Below are 23,448 nucleotides of genomic sequence, written 5' to 3'. Positions count from 1 at the left end.
AGTAACTTCATTACAGTGTTAATGTAAGGCTTCTTGTGGCAGTAAAGATTATTATTATCATATTTGGACCAAGGCTACTATGAGGCATGGACCGTCTCCCTGGCAGGAAACTGAACATCGCTGAGTGGGAATTATTAAGTAGGTGTTCATTTGACAGCACTGTCAGGGACACCCTCCTGTTAGGATCTGGCAGGTGATGTGATGTGCAAACCAAATCCCAAAGGGAAACTAAGCAAGCTATCACAAATCTTTTTGTATCTTACCAAGAGAAGATGCATGTGTTGAAGTCAGGAGCCACAAATTCAAGTAACACTTTTTAATTTTTAAATATTAAATTAAAACAAACCATTAACTAAATAAAATTTAAACACACAAGATTACATTTACACAACTAAAATTAGTCTTACAGAACATTCCCCCGAAAAAGATTCCAACTTGGTTAGACTCACAAAAGAAATATTTAGGCAACAATCCCTTATAGATATTTAATCCCTAGTTATACAGCTTGCAAGAATGCCGGCACCAGCATGGTTCAGGTGCAGACCATCCCAATGGTAAAAATTCCACTTTCCCTAGTCTTGGTACCTGTGCCCTATAAACTGGAACCATCTTTAACCACACCAATCTTTGAGCCATGCATTCATCTCCCTAATCTGATTTGTTTTATGCAAATTTGCACATGGCTCAGGAAATAATCCAGAGGTTACATAGAAACATGCATAGAAAATAGAAGCAGGAGGAGGCTACTTGGCCCTTCGAGCCTGTTCCACCATTCATTATGATCATGGCTGATCATTATGTTTAATACCCTGATCCCGCCTTCCTCCCCATATTCCTTGATCCCTTTAGCCCCAAGAGCTATATCTAATGACCTGTGAGGTTCTGTTTCTTAATTTGGTGCATTTCTCGTGTGCAGAACCTCCTTTTTAAATAACATCTTTTTATTGGCATTTCTCATAGTTATAAACATTTGTATATATACATTATATATCACATTTTTCTTACTCGCGTTAATTTACTTTAATGTACAGAACGGTTTCTTTTGTCTTTCTTTTAATTGGCCCAATATACATTTTTCCGCCCTCTGGATCGGTCTATGGTCCGCCCCACTCCCTTGCGTACTCCACCTGCCCCCCCCCCATTGGCTTCAGCTGTGCTTGCTTTTATTTTCAGGGAGGGGGGTTACCCCCCCCCCCCCCCCGAAAGTAAAAGCAAGTTCCCTCCCCCCCGCTTTTGTGGTTTTCCCACTTCCCTTCCATCTCCCACCCCCCACCCCCCTCCCTCTATCTCTTCCCCCTCCCTGGGTTGCTCAGTCCTTTGGTTCCTCATCTATCTTGGTTTTTATTCTTAACTTACTCCTCTTTGATGGCTTCGACCAGGTTCTGGAACAGGCCGACAAACTGCCCCCAAGTGTCTAGGAAACCTTCCTCAGACCCTCGGATGACATACTTAATTTTCTCCAGGTGAAGAAATTCCAACTGCAGCTGTTGGTGGTGCTGCTGATCGCCAGCCGAGCGGGACTCTCCGGTGTGCGATTAGGGAAACGAAAGCAAGGGCGTTGGCCCCTTCCCCATGTGTAGTTCTGGCTGCTCCGATACTCTGAAGATTGTCGCTATAGGGCATGGCTTCACCCTCACCACCACAACCTTGGACATTGCCTCAGAGAAGGCTGTCCAGAACCCAGCAAGTTTGGGACAAGCCCAGAACATGTGGGTGTGGTTGGCTGGGCCCCTCTGCCACCGTTCACATTTATCCTCCACCTCCAGGAAGAACATGCTCATTCGGGTTCTGGTCAGGTGTTCTTTGTGCACCACTTTGAGCTGCATTAGGCTGAGACTTGCGCAGGAAGAGGTGGAGTTAGCCCTGCTTAGTGCTTCGCTCCAGAGTCCCCACCCTACCTCTGTCCCTAGTTCATCTTCATACCCAATTATGGGGCAATTTCGCATGGCCAATCCACCTACCCTGCACATCTTTGGGTTGTGGGGGCGAAACACACACAAACACGGGGAGAATGTGCAAACTCCACACGGACAGTGACCCAGAGCCGGGATCGAACCTGGGACCTTGGCGCCGTGAGGCAGCAATGCTAACCACTGCTCCAGTTCCCTCCCACAAGTCCCGAAAGACGTGCTTGTTAGGTGAATTGGACATTCTGAATTCTCCTTCGGTGTACCTGAATAGGTGCTGGAGTGTGGCGACTCGGGGATTTTCACAGTAACCTCATTGCAGTGTTAATGTGAGCCTACTTGTGACACTAATAAAGATTATTATTATCAGGTAGCTGCCTGTATAACTGGGCAATTTAGCTCACTTAAACGCTGTTAGTTCCAAGTTAGAATCTGACTCTTACTCTTTAAAATTGAACTTGAAAAAGATTTCCCATTTAAACCAAATTCCCACTTATACTCACTTGGTCTCTGTCTCTCTCCGGCGAAGTCTCCCCTCACTGACCATGCAGCCTTACTATAGTAGCTGTACTGGAACAGCGTAGTTAGGGGAAGTGACCAGTTTGGATCATAACAGGAAATTATAAGGACTTATTACCTTTGTGTATCCAGTGCACCTGCTATTCCTTGATATCAGGAAGAATACTTTAAATCGGTTGAAGACTGCATTCTACAATGCATCTCAGGTGGTGATCAAGATTAATTATCCACTTGACACTTTGCTGAAGGTGGTTCTAAATGCTTCAGCCTTGGCTTTTGCACAGGCTTCTTGTGCTCCCTCATTGAGGATGGCAAATAATTATGGAGCAAATGGTAGTGAATAATAAAACTATTAATTGTTCACCAACATTTGGGACTGGATGTGGCTGGATTGCAGAGCTTTGATCCGATCCGTTTGTGTGAGATCACTTTGCTCTATTTATTGTATGCTGCTTTGCAGTCCTGTGTTGTAGTTTCAGTGGGTCGGCATTTCATTTTTAGGTATGCCTTCTGTTGCTCCTGACATGTCCTCCTGAACTTCTTATTGAACCAGGGTTAATCCCCTGGTTTGAGGGTGATTGTTAAGTGAAGGATATGCTGAGCCATCAAGTTACAGATTATGGTGGGATATATTTCTATCGCTGCTGATGTCCACAGCGCCTCTTAGATGCCCAGTTTTGAGCTGTTAGATCTGTTCTGAATCTGTCCCATTTAGCAAGGTGGCAGTGTGGCAAAACACAATTGAGTGTAAAGACTGTAAGATATAGGAGGAGAATTAGGCCGTTCAGTCCATTGAGTCTGCTCGATCATGGCTGATATGTTCCTCATCCTATTCTCCTGCCTTCTCCCTGTAACCCTGATCCCTTTATTAATCAAGAACCTATCTATCTCTGTCTTAAAGACTCCTGCAGCAATAAGTTGCACAGATTCACCACTCTCTGGCTGAAGAAATTCCTCCTCATCTCTGTTTTAAAGGACCGTCCCTTCAATCTGAGGCTGTGCCTTCAGGTTCTAGTCTCTCCTACCAGTGGAAACATCCTCCCCATTTTTGCCTCTCTATATTCTGACGGTTTCAATGAGATCCCCCCTCATCCTTCTAAACTCCATCGAGTACAGTCCCAGAGTTCTCAACCACTCCTCTTATGACAAGCCCATTATTCCTGGGAGCATTCTTGTGAACCTCCTCTGGACCCCCTGCAAGGCCAGCACATCCTTCCTTAGATGGGGCCCAAAACCGCTCACAATATTTCAAATGGGTTCTCATCAGAGCCTTATACAGCCTCAACAGGACATCGCTGCCCTTATATTCTGACCTCTCAAAATGAACGCTAACATTGCATTTTCTTCCCTAACTGCCAACTGGACCTGTATGTTAACCTTACGAGAATCTTGAACTAGGATTCCTAAGTCCCTTTGTGCTTCAGAGTTCTGAAGCCTTTCTCCATTTAGAAAAATAGTCTATGCCTCTATTCCCAATTTGAGCCACTCCCGTGCCCAACAACCAGTGGTAAGTTTGTTGACTTGCTGCCGTATTCAACGAGGACGGTGGTCATGCCTGCAGTCGCAAGAGGCTGTTCCATGTAGGTCACTAACCTTGCATTGGTATCCTGGAGAGTCAGCGGACGAATCCTGGATCATATGCGGTTGAAGGTGTGACGACTAATGACAGACACTGCAGCTCCCATACAGAGTTTCATGCGGGTCGTGTGGCAGTTAACCTGGAGCGAGATTTGGATGGCCGCAATTCTTGTTGCCACCACACAATGTAGTTGTCGGCACTGGTCATCATCGTCCTCCACTTAGGGGTCCTGTCACATGTGGGGCGGTCATGCCTGGCAGTGGGTGGGTGGCTCCTCGCAGAGCCTTCTGTGCACCGCATCCCTGCGTTCCACTGCTACTGCTGCAGGCCAGTCATTTTACTCACGGTCCTCCTGGTCAGGGGAAAAAGTCACCGATGTTCCGGCGTCTCGCCCTTGCCCTTGCCTGTAAGTGTCCCAATACTGGGGAACATGCTCTTCAGTCTTAGGCGTGAGGCCTGTCTTGGCACCCTAAACTACCGCCGTCCCCTAGAGTTCTTGGATTCCTTGCTCGGCGCTTTCCCTGGATTGCGCAATTTCCTTGGCTCTTTGGAGCTCTAAATGAGCTTTGGCTAGTAGTTTTCTTTGCATGGCGGCATCGTGGATCCCACATACTAATTGGTTATGTCGTGCTTCGCCCAAAGTTGGGCTGAACTCACAGGTCTCAGATAATTTCCTGAGGTGAGCCAGAAATTTGCTATTACCTTTGCCTTGGGCCTGGGCAGCCATGTGGAACCGGAAACGGCGCACTATCAGTGCCGTCTTTGGGTCGAAATGTTCCCCTACCAAGGCTACCAGGGAGGTGGACAAGCGGATGTCCAGAGGGTCCAGGTGAGTTAGGCTTTTTATAATGCTTTTTGTGGGTCCCCCGCAAACTGTCAACAAGGCTACAGTCACCAGTAATCGCGTTTGTGCAGAAGAAGAATTGCATCCACTCGATGTCCTGTCCCAAGTCATCCTGCACACCTGCAGTGAATGGCTCCAAGTTCCCGATATGTGGCATGGTGATGACTTTCACTGGGACCTGACGAGGCCTAGATGAGGTAGGCCAGATGCGTAGCGGTTTGACAGCTTTGACATAGAGTCATCTGGACTCGAAACATCAGCCCTTTTCTCTCCCTACAGGTGCTGCCAGACCTGCTGAGAGTTTCCAGCATTTTCTCTTGGTTTCAGATTCCAGCATCCACAGTAATTTGCTTTATTCCAGTGTTTTCTTGCTCATATGTGAGCTGATGCTATGATACTCCGTGGATGTAGGGTTAATGTTGAAGACTCCAAGGTCACTGCTTTCAACCATATACCACTATGCTGCCAGCTCTGGTGCCAGTGGTACTGGGCATACCAGTGAATGGCGATGGGAGAGTTTGGGCCATTGGCTGTAAGGTTTGCTTCGGTGAATGTGTTGTTTAATTAATTTATGTGTCAGCTCTTCCAATTTTGGCAAAGCCCCCTAATGTTTCATAGATTATCATAGAATTTACAGTGCAGAAGGAGGCCATTCGGCCCATCGAGTCTGCACAGGCTCTTGGAAAGAGCACCCTGCCCAAGGTCAACACCTCCACCCTATCCCCATAACCCAGTAACCCCACCCAACACTAAGGGCAATTTTGGACACTAAGGGCAATTTATCATGGCCAATCCACTTAACCTGCACATCTTTGGACTGTGGGAGGAAACCGGAGCACCCGGAGGAAACCCACGCACACACGGGGAGGATGTGCGGACTCCGCACAGACAGTGACCCAGGCCGGAATCGAACCTGGGACCCTGGAGCTGTGAAGTAATTGTGCTATCCACAATGCTACCGTGCGGTTAAGGAAGGTCAACTGGGCACTGTGTGCCTTTGTCACGCCAGGTGGTCCATCTGGTTTTATTCTTTGTAGTTCTTTCTCTGTAGTAGTTTGATACACTTGAGTGGTTTACCGGGGCAGTCAATTTGGAGTCTTACGCCGGCCTGACTGACTGGGTAAGGACAGTAAAGTAACCAGATGGGCTTTTATAACATTTTTATTCAGATTTATCAATTAATTACATTTAAATTCTTAACAACTATCATGATGCTATTTGACCACATGTCTCCAGACCAGTCAGCAAGGCCTCTAGATTACTAGACCAGTAACGTTACCATTATGCTCTGTCCCCTGGCACTCCTTTGCATCCCAACTACAGTTGTCCATCAGGTCAATATCCACTATTTATAATAATGTATATATATTTTAAATAAATTTAAAGTACCAATTCTTTTTTTCCAATTAAGGGGCAATTTAGTGTGGCCAATTCACCTACCCTGGACATCTTTGGGTTGTGGAGGTGAGACCCGTGCAGACATGGGGAGAATGTGCAAACTCCACACAGACAGTGGCCCGGAACAAGGATCAACCCGGCACCGTGAGGCAGCAGTGCTAACTAGTGTGCCACCCTTTTATTTTTGGCCACTTACTTTGAATAAGTAACAAATCTATATTGGTTTCCTTTTACAGGACCACCATTTTCCGTTCCCGAACTTGTAATTGAGGATCTGTATGGTGAGTATGTTTATTGATTTAAAGGATTTTGCCAAAATGAACAAATGTATACAAATCACAATACTGTGTCTTACACTAGTTACATGAAAATGTGAGAAGCTCTTCTGGAGATCATCCTGGTAATAGGTAAAACATTTTATCAAGCACAATTTAAAAATAAACTTCCAAGACGAGCCCTTTTAAGGCCCAAACCTCCCCTTAACTACACACACATGAGAAGGCAGCGCTCAATATCCAATGCAGCACTTCCCTCATGCAATAGAGAGACAGCAGGAAATCAGGGTGAATTGACTTTATCTCTTTTGCCCTGGTGCAACCACTCCCCAGGACAACCCATTGTCCAATCTACCATTGTGGTTTAATATACTCAGGAATAGGACTTCCGGTGGCAACCACGGAGTGAGTGGTTGCACATTTGGTGGCTCCCTCTCGTGGTGGTTTTTCGGACCTTTTCCCCGACTAACAGGTGGATGTGAGGCGGAATATAGGTGAAGATGAGTGAGAGGAAAAGATTTACCCTCTGGTGTATGGGGCTGAGGCTCAGAAGCGGTCGAAAAGGACGGAATCAGTCGTTTGGAGCTGCTGCGGTGCCTGCGATGCACGTGGAGATGGCAGAGGGACAGGGAGCGATCCTGCTGGCTCCGTGGTCGACGGACCAGCTGGTGAGCTTCTTGAACGAGAAGTTCACCCAGCAATGCAAGGAGAGTCTGGAAGACTTGGCCCGGGCGGTGGATTCGATCAAGGCGGTGATCGACCGCTTTGAGACAAAGCTGGCGGCCCAGGGTCAGGCGATCCAATAGATGAAGGAGGTGGTATGGGAACACGAGGAGCACTTTGCCTCGATGGCAGTGAATATGGGGCTAATGTGCGATCAGCAAAGCGGCTTCAGAGGAAGGCCGAGGACCTAGAGAACTGGTCACACAGGCAGAATATAAGGATCGTTGGCTGCCAAAGGGGAGTGAAGGAGTCAATGCTGGTGCATACGTGGGGAGTATGCTGGTGAAGGTGCTCGGAGAGGGCGCGTTTGCACGACCATTGGAGGTCGATCGAGCGCACGGCACTAATGAGGAAGCCCCAGGGGAGCGAGCCGCTAAGGGCGATTCCTGGACAAGTAGCAAATTATGAGGTTGGCCAGTCAGAAGAGGCGCTGCACCTGGGAGAGCAGTGAAATCCAAGTGTACCAGGACCTGGGTGCAAAGTTGGACAAGAGGAGAGCCGAGTTTCAACAAGGTCAAGGCAGCCCTCTACAAGAAGGATATGAAGTTTGGGCTACTGTACCCGTCACGACTGTGGGTGACCTACAAAGGCCGGGAATGTACTTTGGATTGGCAGAGGAGGCGGTAGAATTTGTCACAGACAATGGACTGGCAGGAGAAGGTGGACCGTGAACTTTTTGTGGAGATGTTGTTATGTTGCTGTTAACTTTTGCCATATTTTTCTTTTTCGGCTTCAGGGTTTTTTGTGTTGTCCTTTGTTAAGGTTTGGGGACGGGTTGTTTTTGGTTTGTATGCACTAGTGTTCAAGCGAGGGGGAGGGGAATCATAGAATCATAGAATTTACAGTGCAGAAGGAGGCCATTCAACCCATCGAGTCTGCATCGGCCCTTGGAAAGAGCACCCCACTTAAGCCCACGCCTCCGCCCTATTCCCATAACCCCACCTACCCTTTTTAGACAGTAAGGGCAATTTATCATGGCCAATCCACCTAACCTGCACATCTTTGGACTGTGGGAGGAAACAGGAGCACCTGGAGGAAACCCACGCACACACTGGGAGAACGTGCAGACTCCGCACAGGCAATGACCCAAGCCAGGAATTGAACTTGGGACCCTGGAGCTGTGAAGCAACTGTGCTAACCATTGTGCTACCGTGCTGCCTACAGCGGAGGGTAGGATGCTAGTCGCCATGGGTGGGGCCACCAGGCTGGTTCACGGAAGCGCAATGGAGGGTGAGTGGAAGGTCAGTGGGGGGATGGGGGCAAGGGTTGTTGCTGCAGGCTCTGGGGAGGGTGGGGGATGTTCTACTGACAGTGGTGGAGCTTTTAAAATTTACGGGTAGGAGGATCGATGGCGGTGGGTGCCCAAGGGCGGGCCTGGGGAGGTGCGTGACGTGGGCCGGAGGCTGCCCCAAGAGGGGCTATGGTTGATTGGCAGAAGGTGGGGGGCAGGGTGCCCCCCCCCGACCAGACTGGTCATGTGGAATGTACGAGGATTTAATGGCCCAGTCAAGAGGGCTCGTGTGTTCGCGCACTTGAAGCGATTGAAGGGGGATGTGGCCATGCTACAAGAGACGCACCTGAAGATATGGGGGACCAGATTAGGCTGAGGGAGGAAGGGATGGGTTGGGCAAGTGTTTCATTCAGGGCTGGATTCTAAAACGAGGGGGGTGTCGATTTTGGTCAATAAGTCTGTGGCATTCGAGGTGGGAAATATAGTTACGGACTCTGGGTGCAGGTAAGTTATTGTAAGTGGGAAATTGTAGGGGATGCCAGTGATGTTGGTCAACATCTATGCTCCGAAGTGGGATGACGTGGAATTTATGAGATGGGTGCTGGGAAAGATTCCGGATCTGGATTCTCATCGGCTGATTATGGCGGGGGGGGGGGGTCTTTAATACGGTCCTGGATCCGAGACTGGACTTGTTGAGCTCAAGGTTGGGGAGGGTGTCGACTACAGCTAAGAAGCTTCAGGGGTTCATGGTTCATGGAGCACATGCCCGGGGGGGATCTGTGGAGATTTGGGAGGCCAAGGGCGAAAGAATTTTCGTTTTACTCCCAGGGAGAAAATGTTACCATGGTGCACAGACCCATGCACAACCAGGTGCCATGGGCTACATGGTCGCCCCGGTTGGCTCCGCACGCCCCAGCCACACACAACTGCCTCATTGGTGCTCCTGGCACCCATCCCTGCTGCCAGGACCACCGTTTCATGGCACTGCCCTCACTGGGAGCAGTCATCGGTGTGGCCCTGGGTGTTTCCCAACGGATCACACTAGCTTACCATCCTCCCACTGATTCTGTATTCACCTCCCGCTGCCTCAGAAAGGCAGACAGCATTGTCAGAGACCCCTCACCAGGCTTTGCCCTGTTTCAAACTCTTCCATCAGGCAGAAGATACAGAAGTCTGACGACCCGCACATCCAGACATAGGAACAGCTTCTTCCCCACAGTTGCTAGACACCTCAACAACTCACCCTGGACTGATCTGTTCCCTGTAAGAACACTATTCACGACGCCCTATGCTGATCTTATATGGCCTTGTTCCACACTGTAGCATATCACTATTTGTTGATGCACCACTGTCAATGTACTCTGTCAATTATTCTTTTGTCTACTATGTATGTACTGTGTACGTTCCCTTGGCCGCAGAAAAATACTTTTCACTGCATGTGACAATAAATATCTGTCGGGCAGAGCTCCCCCCACCGCCCCCACCCCCGGTGGGTGTCACCCATATGGCCGTTAACCCTGAGTGCACTCGGGCCGGGGTTGGTGGCCAACAAGATGGTCGCTGTAATGGCGCTCGCTGCGTGGGCACCACCCTGTCATGGCGGGGGCTCCCCGACAGCTCGGCCTGTCCCCAGTAGACACCCCCTTTCCCTCCCCCGAACCTGGCAGGGGTCTCTTTCCCCCCCCCCCCCCCCCCCCCCCCAGCCCGCAGAAAGCACATCCGGTGTCCATTTCGGGAGCCCGTCGGCCCCCCAAGCCAACTCCTACCTCCTCCTGCAGCCACATCAGCCAGCACGCCGGTATCACTAATTTTTCTAGGTGGTGAGAACCACGCTGTCGGGAAATCGGCCCATTCAGGCCGCATGGGGGAGTGTTCCCCGCCGGGGCCCAAAATAGCAACAGAATGCCATTAGATAGTGGGGTGCTTCATTCATGGTGCTTGCTAATCCCGCCCAGAATAAACTCTGATCTTTTTTGGTTAGATTGCACCCTCAATGTCAGTTCAGTCACTTTCTTAAAAACTAATTTGCTTTTTTCTCTCTAATATCTTTATCCTGAGCAATTTAACATTGTGGAAAAACTGCCACTTAAAGGTTTAGGCTTTCAAGTATATTATTGTTTATGTCCTTCTTTCCAGGCCAATCATGCAATATTCAGTTGATACAATCATCAGATGCTCTGACTGACAAACAGAGATTGTGGGGTCTGGATTCCTTCACCGAACACATTTACCTAATTACATTGAAGACTGATACGGATTCCTGTGCATTAATGCATTAACAGAAGCTGCATAAATTTTACAAAAATATTTGCAAAGTAGAAAAAAGAATCTGATTAGCAAAATTAAAATAATGGGTTTTGGTTTGAGCTGCAAGCAGAAGACCTTATTTCTCTAGTAGCAGAACACGTGACGTCCATGCTCTTGATTCCAATATGTATATGTTTTATAGTTCATTCAAATTAACTGTAAAGTTAGACCAAAATGAAATGAGTTTGCAGAATTATTACAATTTTAGTGTGTATGAAGTTATTCACAGAGTATTTCCCTCTCCTCAACTATTGTCACCCTCCTTTCAAAGTAGTCAGCACTCTTCCCTCAAAACCTACCTATAGCCCCTCTGTACTTGCAAACTAACATCCCATCAGCAACTATCCTTTTGTCTCCAAGTGCTTGAATGGGTTGCCTCCCAAATCCATGTCCTCTCACCACTTTGTATTTGATCTTGACTGTCATGTTTCTGCTTGTGCATACATCAAAATGACCCAAATAATATAATCTATGATTACGACCATGGTGTATTCTCCCTCCTTACATAGAATTTACAGCCCTGAAAAAGACCATTAGTGCTGATGTTCATGCTCCCTATGAGCTTTGACCCACTCTATTTCATCTTACAATCATAGGATGATTACAGCACCGGAGGCAGCCATTCGGCCTGTAGTGTCTCTGCCGGTTCAAAGCAAGAGCAATTCACCTAGTGCCACTTCACTGCTTCTTCAGATAATTCTCTTATGAAAGCCACGTCTAAATCTGTCTCCACCTCCCCATCTCACTCTACCAAGATAGCCTTCTGTTTGTTTTTCTGTGCATCTATCTCACTTTCCCTCCCTGGCTATCATCTTTCAACATGATTGACCACACCATCCTCATTCAAGACATCTCCGCTTTTGTAAAGACCACCATAGCTTGGTTGCACTTTTACCTCCTCAATTGCTGCCAGAGCAGCAGCATCATTGGCTTTTCTTCCTTCAAATTACTTCAATAAATTCTCAGGAATTTATTTATGCTATCTTGCACTGATGTCATTCATAAACATAAGGTTCGCTTCCACATGTTGACAACATCCAGATTCATCTCCTTTTGAAGCATCTGCTACCTCTTGTATGTCAGATCACTTGTCCACAATCTGGATGAGCCACAATTTCCTTTAGCACTGAGAACACCAAAACCATTTTCCTCAGCCCTGTCACAAACTCCATACACATTCCAGACCCCTCATTATCTGACTGAATCAGACTGTTCTCAACTTCCACATGCTCCAAACTCAAGTTCCAACCCCATATTTTATCCATTACCAAGATTACCTACTTTCACTTCTCACATTACCTTCTTCTGAACTTACCTGAATTCATCTGCTGCCAAGCAAGCACAAAAAGCCATTTGGGATTACAACATGTTGGCAAGAACAGAAAATTGGAATAAGATGATAAGGACTGGGTGCTTGATATTCTAGGGCATAAAGTGTTCAGAAAAGGGGCGTGTGGTGACAGGACTGATTAGGGAAGATACTGGGTTTTTGGGGGGGGGAAAGGGGGGCAAAGAGAGAATTCATTTTGTTACAGTTGAGAAGGAAAAATGGTATGATCATACTATTGTGGGTATTCTCTAGGCCTCCAAATACTGAGCAAGAGATAAAACAGCAAATCTACAGGGAAATCATACAGCTGTGCAAGAACTAGAGTTGTTATATTGGCGATTTTAGTTACCCAAATGTCAATTGGGATAGTGTTAAAGTAAAGGTTAAGGAGAGGGAGGAATCTCTGAAATGTTTTCAGCAGTCTATTCATTACTAACCAGTCTGCTCTTGGAACAGGAGGCATTGCGAGATCTGGTGCTGTGTAAAAAGGTGCACCATGTCTGTGGCGGAACATGGTGGTGCAGTGGTTAGCACTGCTGACTCACGCCGCTCAGGGCCCAGGTTCGGCCCGGGTCACTGTTCATGTGGAGTTTGCACATTCCCCCTGTGTCTGCATGTGTCTCACCCCCCACAACCCAAAGATGTGCAGGGTAGCTGGATTGACCAAGCTAAATTGCCCTTTAATTGGAAGCATTAAAAAAATGTAATATTGCTGGATTATGCCATTTTTTGTCAGAATTGATTTGAGGAGATCTCCAAAAGTCATAGCCGATTTGCCTCCTGTCACCATGCCTCTATCTGAATAATAGCGTCTGTTATCAGTACTTTAGTGGGTTATGTGGCTAGTCGGCATGGTAAGCCATTAGGTATGTTATCTGCGAGTCCCTGATTCGTCATTTACCTTCCTGTCATTAACAGATCAAAATTCCTGTGATAGTGCAATACGAGAGGAAACTAAGATGTTCAATTAATCGGCTGCTCTGCCAAATACACTGTTCCTACAAATTTGGGACCCCTGTGTGCAATACCCATCATTCCAAAGAGTTGGGCCTGTTAATGCAAAAATATTTTAAGCCGATTGAACAACTTGCTGCTGGTGTAATTGCTGCTAACCCCATCAGCATCTACCCCCATATTACTAATTATAGAATATTTCCACCTCTGCAACTACAGTTGCACTATTGAGAAAGAAAAAGATTTTTTGAAAAAGATGGTTTGTTTAATAAGATAATCTGAAATACAAAGAAATGTAATATTGTCCTTAAAGAAGCAAGGGGCTGCATGTCAGGCTCTCCCGCTGGCAGGTTTGAAGTAAATTCCAGCAAGTGGTCTTCCTGCCATCAACCCATCTACCCCTGATCTGTCTGCAGTTTTACAGGGGGAGGGAGCGGCATCGTGCGGCTTACCCATCTGTGGGTCACTGAGGCCAGTTAATGCCACAGAAGGACCTCCATCCTGCTGATATTTAAACACAGCAGTGTAATGCCCTATGGAGGCATCTGGGCAACTTTAGCTGCATAGGCTGGTGTCAGGCATGGAGGGTCAAACCTCCTTTGCGGACCTTAGAGCACATCAGAGGCAACCTGATAAAGATTATCTCACAAGCTTCTTGAACCCACCACCCACCACCATCCCTCAACTAAGCCCCTGACCCTGGATTTAACCTGGGTTTATCACCATGGTGAGACAAACCTGTAATCCAGCTGTTGTCACGGAACTGGTTGGACTACAAAGCTGCCAGTCAGTCTGATTGGCTCTTGACGGTAGGGCTTCATCCCAAAATAGGGGGAAGCAATTGAAGCTGCTCCTAACATTAAATTGCTGCAGGAAAGCCATCAGGAGAGTGGACTAACTTTCTAATGTTTTAGCTGGCCTGTTAAATCCAACCCAAGGACTCTCAACCTCAGGATGCATAAAAGCACTTTCAGAGCAAAAATAAGTGTAGTAGTAAGCCATATGGAGCCTGCTCCATAATTCAGTATGATCATGTTTGATCTTCTATGTGAACCCCACATGCTTGTATTATATTCTATGTGTCCAAAAAATATATTAATTTCAGCTGTGAAGATACTCAATAACCAAATATCCACAGTTATATGGAGGAGATAATTCCATAGGTTCCTAACCCTCTGAGTAAAGAAATTACTGTTCATCTCAGTATTAAATGTGCATTCCCTTATTCTGAGACTTTGCCACTTTATTCTGCACCAGGTAACCTTTATTACATGAAGACGCTTTTTAAAAATTGGCTAAAATAAAAATTATTGGGAACCACAGCATTCTAAACCCAATACATGGCAAAATGTCTCTGGTAGAATGCATAATTTTCATATATCACAAAAATACAAAATAGATGTATTGAAGTTACGTAACATTAAAATAGACCTAAATTGGAATTATAATTATCATGTATTTTGACGTTTACTGCATCTGTTTTGTTTTTCTGTTTGTATCTACTGCATGTGATTTTCTGCATCAATTTTCATGAATTATGTATAAGCATATTCAAAAAATGTAAAAAAAATAGTGAACCATATCACTTCAATGGAAATAAAGCGTGTTCTCACTTTGAATAAAACATTAGTAAGAAATTTACACAAAAATAGGAATGCTTTTTGTCTTTGTGAAACATGTCACGGCCCAGATTTTCCAATTCTCTATCCTTTAGTAAACTGGGGTGGGATTCTCCGACTCCCCGCCGGGTCGGAGAATCGTCGGGGGTCGGCGTGAATCCTGCCCCCGCCGTCCTCCTAATTCTCCGGCTCCCCAAAAATCAGCCCAGCGTGTGTCGCACCACCCGCCTCGGAGAATGGCGGGGTCCGGCGCGACTCAATGGGCGCCGGAGCTGCCCAAATTCTCCGGCCCACAATGGGCCCAAGTCTCGCCCGTCTTTTGCCAGTCCCGGCGGCGTAAATTGGAGTAGGTCCCTTACCGGCGGGGCGGGCTCCGGGGTTCTTGGGAGGTGCGCGGGGGGATCTGGCCCCGGGAGGTGCCCCCGCGGTGGCCTGGCCTGCAATCGGGGCCCACTGATCCGTGGGCGGACCTGTGCCGTGGGGGCACTCTATCCTTCCGCACGGGAGGCTGTACCGGTCCGCTCCGCCGGGTAGGGGAGAATCCCGCCCCAGATTTCCCCCTTTACAAAGGTGACGTATTTTCCCCAACCCTTAAATTTGGAAATATTCCTATCCTCTATTAATGACATGCACAGAAACACGAGGTAAGATGCAAATAAAAGGATTGGATTATTTTTACACACACGCGTGTGAGAGGGGTTTCACAAAGTCCACCCCTTTTTTTACACTCCCAAAAAATGGGGGATAAAGAAAAAGGAAGAGGGTTCAGGACATGACCACAATAAAATACAAGGATCAGTTTTACATTTGTCCAGAATCAGAGGCCAACTGGAATGTTCCTTCCGGGGCAACGTTGACTGGTTGCAGAATGCTCCGTCTTCTCAGAGCGAGATTCCCATGATCATAGAATTGTACAGTACAGAAGAGGCTCTTTGGCCCGTCAAGTCTGCACTGACAAAAACTACTCTAAATCTCCATTAATCCCACTTCCCTGAACGTGGCCCATTGCCTTGAATGTTTTGGCATTTCAAGTGCTTTTTAAAGATTGTGAGGTTTTCTACCTCAACTACCCTCCCAGGCAATGCATTCCAGATTCCCTCCACCCTCTGGTGAAAAACATTTCCTCGAATCCCCTCTAAATCCCCTCAACTGCTTTCTATCCACCATATTCATGCCCCTCATAATCTTATACACCTCAATCAGGTCCCCTCTCAGCCTTCTCAAGTCCAAAGGATACAACCCGAGCTTATCCAGCCTCTCTCCATAGCTAAAATGCTCCCTCCTAGGCAACATCCTGATGAATCTCTTCTGTTCCTGCTCTAATGCCATCACATCCTTCCTATAGTGCAGTGACCATAACTGTGCACAGTACTCCAGCTGTGGCCTAACTGAAGTCCTGTACAGCTCCAACATAATCTCCCTATTCTTGAAATCTATGCCACGACTGATAAAGGTGTCCTGTACGCCTTCTTAACTACCCTATTCACCTCTCCTGCTGACTTCAGGGATCTGTGGGCAAGCACTCCAAGATCCCTCTGTTCCTAGAGCTTCCTGGTGCCATGCCACTCATAGAATGCTCCTGAGGTACTCCACTACCTACTCACTCCCTGTGTCAAACTGCTCAAGAACCTCACAGTCCCTCTCTGAATTTTGTCTAGATCCTCCTTCTCCAAAGTGAAGACAGATGTGAAGTACTCGTTTAACACCCGACCAATGTCATACGGCTTGATGCACAGATTACCCCCTTAGTCTCTAATGGCTCTCTTTCCCTGGTTATCTTCCTCCCCTTGATATGCTTATGGAATATCTTGGGATTTTCGCTAATCTTATCCGCTAGTGCTTTTACACATCCCCTCTTTGCTCTCCTAATTGTTTTTCTTAGTTCCCCCCCTGCACTTTCTATACCCCATAAGGACCTCTGACTCTTATTTTACCTACTGTATTACAACTCCTGCTCCCCAAAGGGTCTCCCACATTTGGGCCAGGTTATTTATGTACCATGAGGCTCCTGGTTTAAGGGTATAGTTCCGCCCCCTCATCTAGGGATGAGGAAGGCAGTGGTGTAGTGGTATTGCCACTGGGCTAGTAATCTAGAGACATGCTCTGGGGACCCAGGTTCGAATCCCACCCTGGCAGATGGTGAAATTTTAATTCAATAAAAATCTGGAATTAATCATGGTTGACCATGAAACCATTGTCGATTGTCGTAAAAACCCATCTGGTTCACTAGAGTCCTTTAGGGAAGGAAACTGTCATCCTTACCTGGTCTGGCCTACATGTGACTCCAGATCCACAGCAAATGTGGTGACTCTTAAATGCCCTCAGGGATGGCAATAAATGCTGGCCACGCCAGCGACGCCCACATCCCATGGACAAATTTTTTAAAAGATACTCCGGTGAGGCCACAGGGACTCTGAGGTTGCAGACCCCGTCGCCTCCAGTCGGGTTATAACACTGCCTTATTTTAATAAAATTAGCCTCTTCCCCACCCCCCACCCTTTTTTTTTTGCAGACCATCTTTTTCCTTTTTCATGACAAATTTAAAACGTACAGTGTTGTCACTATCACTAAAATGTTCCCCCACTGCAAACTCAAACACGTATCCGGTTTTGTTCCTCAGAACTAGGTCCAGCACTGCACCATTCTTTTAAAAAAAAATTTTGTGTACCCAATTAATTTCTTTCCAATTAAGGGGCAATTTAGCGTGTTCAATCCACCTACCTTGCACATCTTTTGGATTGTGGGGGCAAAACCCACGCAAACACGGGGAGAATGTGCAAACTCCACACGGACAGTGACCCAGAGCCGGGATCGAACCTGGGACCTCGGCACCGTCAGGCAGCAGAGCTAACCCATTGTGCCACCGTGCTGCCCTCACTGCACCATCCTTTGTTGGACCTTCGACTTAATAGAGGGATCAATAACCAGGGGACATAGATTTAAGGTAATGAGCAGGATGAAAGGGTGGTACAGGTGGGAGCCCTCACAACATTTAAGAAGCATTTAGGTGAGCACTTGAAATGCCACAGCGTACAAGGCTACAGACCAAGTGCTAGAACAAGGTATTAGAATAGATAGATGTTTGGTGGCTGGCACAGACATGATGGTCCAAAGGGTCTCTTTCTGTGCTGTAAAACACTGTGACATGTTGATATAAAAAGCTCTCTTGAATACATTTCAAGAAATCGGCTCCATTTAAACCTTTACAATGTGACTATCCCAATTGATGTTGGGGAAGTTGAAATTCCCTAAATATAATTACTCTATTATTGTTTTTACACACCTCAGTGAATTGTCTACATATCTGCTCCTCTATTGCCCACTGACTAATTGGTGGTCTATAATACACTCCCAGGAGTGTGACTGCCCCCTTTTTGTTCCTAAACTTGACAAATAAAGCCTCATTACAAGACCCTTCCAAGATATTGTCCCTCCTTACTGCAGTAACAGACTCCTTAATTAATAATGCAATACCACCTCTTTTACACCCTCCCTTGTCTGGCTTGAAGATTCTATACCCTGGAATGTTGAGCTGCCAGTCCTGCCCCTCTCTCAACCACATCTCTGATGGCAACAACATCACAACTCCACGTGTCATTATACATCCTTAACTCATCTGTCTTACCTATGATACTCCTACCATTAAAGTAGAGGCCATCCAGCCTCGCGTTACTCCCTTGAACCTCAACGTGCTGTGTCCATATGGCATTAACATTCTGTGTTCCCCTTCCCCTGATGAACTAGGTTTAAATCCCCCCCAACAGCACCAGCAGACCCACCCACAAGGATGTTGGTCCCATTCTGGTTCAGGTACAGACCGTCCCACTTATACAGGTCCCACCGTCCCCCAGAACAATCCCAGTAATCCAGGAATCTAAACCTCTCCCTCCTGCACCAATTCTTGAGCCACACATTCATCTGCTCTTTGCCTATTCCTGTACTCGCTAGCACTTGGCACCGGGAGTGGAACATAGAACATTACAGCGCAGTACAGGCCCTTCGGCCCTCAATGTTGCGCCAACCTGTGAAACCACTCTAAAGCCCATCTACACTATTCCCTTATCGTCCATATGTCTATCCAATGACCATTTAAATGCCCTTTGTGTTGGCGAGTCCACTACTGTTGCAGGCAGGGCATTCCACGCCCTTACTGCTCTCTGAGTAAAGAACCTACCTCTGACATCTGTCTTATATCTATCTCCCCTCAATTTAAAGCTATGTCTCCTCGTGCTAGACATCACCATCCAAGGAAAAAGGCTCTCACTGTCCACCCTATCCAATCCTCTGATCATCTTGTATGCCTCAATTAAGTCACCTCTTAACCTTCTCTCTAACGAAAACAGCCTCAAGTCCCTCAGCCTTTCCTCATAAGATCTTCCCTCCACACCAGGCAACATTTTGGTAAATCTCCTCTGCACCCTTTCCAATGCTTCCACATCCTTCCTATAATGCGGCTACCGGAATTGCACGCAATACTCCAAATGCGGCAGCACCAGAGTTTTGTACAGCTGCAACATGACCTCATGGCTCCGAAACTCAATCTCTCTACCAATAAAAGCTAACACACCGTACGCCTTCTTAACAACCCTCTCAACCTGGGTGGCAACTTTCAGGGAGCTATGTACATGGACAGATCTCTCTGCTCATCCACACTGCCACGAATCTTATCATTAGCCCAGTACTCTGTCTTCCTGTTATTCCTTCCAAAATGAATCACCTCACACTTTTCTGCGTTAAACTCCATTTGCCACCTCTCAGCCCACGCTGCAGTTTATCTATGTCCCTCTGTAACTTGTAACATCCGTCCGTACTGTCCACAACTCCACCGACTTTAGTGTCATCTGCAAATTTACTCACCCATCCTTCTACACCCTCCTCCAGGTCATTTATAAAAATGACAAACAGCAGTGGCCCCAAAACAGATCCTTGTGGTACACCACTAGTAACTGGACTCCAGTCTGAACATTTCCCATCAACCACCACCCCTCGTCTTCTTCCAGCTAGCCAATTTCTGATCCCAACTGCTAAATCACCCTGAATCCCATGCCTCCGTATTTTCTGTAGTAGCCTACCGTGGGGAACCTTATCAAACGCTTTACTGAAATCCATATACACCACATCAACTGCTTTACCCTCATCCACCTGTTTGGTCACCTTCTCAAAGAACTCAATAAGGTTTGTGAGGCACGGCCTACCCTTCACAAAACCGTGTTGACTATCTCTAATCAAATTATTCCTTTACAGATGATTATACATCCTATCTCTTATAAACCTTTCCAAGATTTTGCCCACAACAGAAGTAAGGCTCACTGGTCTGTAGTTACCTGGGTTGTCTCTACTCCCCTTCTTGAACAAGGGGACAACATTTGCTATCCTCCAGTCTTCTGGCACTATTCCTGTAGACAAAGATGACTTAAAGATCAAAGCCAAAGGCTCAGCAATCTCCTCCCTAGCTTCCCAGATAATCCTAGGATAAACCCCATCCGGCCATGGGGACTTATCTATTTTCACACTTTCCAGAATTGCTAACACCTCCTCCTTATGAACCTCAAGCCCTTCTAGTCTAGTAGCCTGAATCTCAGTATTCTCCTCGACAACATTGTCTTTTTCCTGTGTGAATACTGACGAAAAATATTCATTTAGCATCTCTCCTATCTCCTCGGACTACAAGCACAACTTCCCACTACTGTCCTTGACTGGCCCTACTCTTACCCTAGTCATTCGTTTATTCCTGACATATCTATAGAAAGCTTTAGGATTATCCTTGATCCTACCTGCCAAAGACTTCTCATGTCCCCTCCTGGCTCTTCTTAGCTCTCTCTTTCGGTCCTTCCAAGCTAACTTGTAACTCTTGAGCGCCCTAACTGAACCTTCATGTCTCATCTTTACATAAGCCTCCTTCTTCCTCTTGACAAGTGTTTCAGCTGCTTTAGTAAACCACGGTTCCCTTGCTCGACCACTTCGTCCCTGCCTGACAGGTACATACTTATCAAGGAGACGCAGTGGCTGTTCCTTGAACAAGCTCCACATTTCCATTGTGCCCATCCCCTGCAGTTTTCCTCTCCATCCGATGCATCCTAAGTCTTGCCTCATCACATCATAATTGCCTTTCCCCCAGATATAACTCTTGCCCTGCGGTATATACCTATCCCTTTCCATCACTAAAATAAACGTAATCGAATTGTGGTCACTATCACCAAAGTGCTCACCTACCTCCAAATCTAACACCTGTCCTGGTTCATTACCCAGTACCAAATACAATATGGCCTCGCCTCTCGTTGGCCTATCTACATACTGTGTCAGGAAAACCTCCTGCACACATTGGACAAAAACGGACCCATCTAAAGTACTCGAATTATAGCGTTTCCAGTCAATATTTGGAAAGTTAAAGTCCCCCATAACAACTACCCTGTTGCTTTCGCTCCTATCCAGAATCATCTTTGCAATCCTTTCCTCTACATCTCTGGAACTTTTCGGAGGCCTATAGAAAACCCCTAACAGGGTGACCTCTCCTTTCCTGTTTCTAACCACAGCCCATACTACCTCAGTCGACGAGTCCTCATGAAACGTCCTTTCTGACACCGTAATACTATCCTTGACTAACAATGCCACCCCTCCCCCTCTTATACCACCTTCCCTGAGCTTACTGAAATATCTAAACCCCGGCACCTGCAACAACCATTCCTGTCCCTGCTCTATCCATGTCTCCGAAATGGCCACAACATCGAAGTCCCAGGTAGCAACCCATGTCGCAAGTTCACCCACCTTATTCTGGATGCTCTTGGCATTGAAGAAGACACACTTTAAACCACCTTCCTGCCTGCCGGTACACTCCTGCAACTTTGAAACCTTACTCATGACCTCACTACTCTCAACCTCCTGTATACTGGAGCTACAATTCAGGTTCCCAAGCCCCTGCTGAACTAGTTTAAACCCTCCCGAAGAGCATTAGCAAATTTCCCCCCCAGGATATTGGTACCCCTCTGGTCCAGGTGTAGACCATCCCGTTTGTAGAGGTCCCACCGACCCCAGAATGAGCCCCAATTACCCAGAAATCTGAAACCCTCCCTCCTGTACCATCCCTGTAGCCACAGAGATCCAGAGATTACAACCTTTGTGGCCCTGCTCTTTCGTCTACTGCCTAACTCCCTAAATTCTTAATGCAAGGCCTCTTCTCTCATTCTGCCTATACTATTGGTACCAATGTGTACCATGACCTCTGTCTTATCACCCTCCTCCTTCAGAATGCCCTCCAGCCATTCAGTGACATGATAGGAGAAAGCACGTAGAATGAGTCAGTTTGGAGGTACAAGTTCCAAAGTTCCAGCAGTTAGCAAGGTTGATGAGGTACAAGTTCTTTATGTAGCCACTAGCCTGATGGTACACAGCACAGGCTGTTGCCTTGAGTTCTGTTCACATTGCACATCAGACAGTAAGTACCGCAATTCAGTTCCAACAGACAATATCACAATGCAGCTTTGGTGAAATCATGTAATATACCTTCTTCGTGTTGGACACAGGATGACTGGAACTTTGAAGTTTAATTGGAGTCGTGATTCCTTTTGCTTTGGAAAAATTGGTTCTGGGTTGGTAAACTGGCTCTCTCTTGTTGAGACCATTGTGTCAGAATTGCAAATGCTTCAGCCATTAGCACCATTATGGGAGATTATGCAAAAGGTTTTTCTTTGTTTGAAGTTAGCTGGACCAGACTTCCCAACCTTGTGGCCATTTTGGAACTGAAAGCATCAGGTGACCAGCAGGAGACGCGTTGTTAACGCAACAATTCTCCATTTTTAACAGCACATCAGATGATGCCTTTTGTCTCTTACACTTTTTTTTGTCCAAAACCTTTGACTCAGAAAGTCTGTCCAGTCAGTTCAGCTGCTCGTGCCTTTGATTTTAAGTTTGAATATTTTGCACCTTGATCTCATTAAGTCTCAGTCTGAACCTCTGGTCTCTGTGGTAACCAAGCCACACAAGCTTGAAAGGCAGAGCACAGAGCAGATCACAAGACCCCCTTTCACTATTGTCATGTGAGAGTACCTTTAAGAAATGGGTGTGTATATAAATATCTGTAGTGAGAGTACCTTTAAGAAATGGGTGTTTACTACTGCAGTGATGTCAGAGTGTGGGTGGAGCTGGGCTGTCTGTCAGCTTTTTACTTTCGTTTTAGGTTGTTTGCTGCAGGGTGTGTTTTAGTTTTGTTTTCAGTGTTGGAGATTAAGCCAAACAGAGCAGGTGTACTGTTGATCTCTCTGCCATGAAAAGACTATCTCTTGATCATTTGGTGAATTCAGAATTATAAATGTTCTCAGTAGTGAATGTAAACCTAATGTGCTTCTGTTAAAAGGGGATTCTTAAGTCTTCTGGATGTTAAAAGGACAGCTTACGGATTACTTAGTGTTGTATTCTTTGAGGTTGTATTTGAATTGATGGTTGCTAAGATGTTCACTGTATGTTTTAAAAAGATTAACTTGAGTTCATAGAATAAACATAGTTTTGCTTTAAAAAAATACTTTCCCATTTCTGCTGTACCACACCAGTAGAGTGGGCCATGTGCTCCCCATACCACAGTCTATTAAAAGTTGTGGGTCAGGTGAATTTGATACACTTTGGGGTTCTCTAAACCCTGGCCCATAACACTATCACATTTGTAACATGCATGAATTGAATCGTGAGATAAACGGCTAATAACTAGGAGATGCCCTGTTAAGTTTGAACTTTTAATTTATCTTTTTAAGACCATTTTACCACATATTTGT

The 23,448-nt window shown here is 46.4% G+C and overlaps 1 protein-coding gene across 1 annotated transcript in view; it reads left to right on the top strand.

Annotated features, from left to right (window-relative positions):
- Positions 1 to 14,716, top strand: part of LOC140425425 (probable thiopurine S-methyltransferase) — a 117,526-nt gene extending 102,810 nt beyond the window's left edge. Inside the window, exons 8-9 of the mRNA XM_072509695.1 lie at positions 6,484 to 6,528; positions 10,613 to 14,716. Coding sequence (XP_072365796.1) covers positions 6,484 to 6,528; positions 10,613 to 10,755 — 188 coding nt within the window. The 3' untranslated portion in view covers positions 10,756 to 14,716. The remainder of the gene's footprint in view (positions 1 to 6,483; positions 6,529 to 10,612) is intronic.
- Positions 14,717 to 23,448: the final 8,732 nt, after the last annotated feature.

The sequence above is a fragment of the Scyliorhinus torazame genome, chromosome 6 (assembly GCF_047496885.1).
Source record: "Scyliorhinus torazame isolate Kashiwa2021f chromosome 6, sScyTor2.1, whole genome shotgun sequence".
Taxonomy (NCBI): Eukaryota; Metazoa; Chordata; class Chondrichthyes; order Carcharhiniformes; family Scyliorhinidae; genus Scyliorhinus; species Scyliorhinus torazame.
The sequence above is the reverse complement of the archived record's forward strand: the minus strand, read 5'-3'. Positions and strand labels throughout refer to the sequence as shown.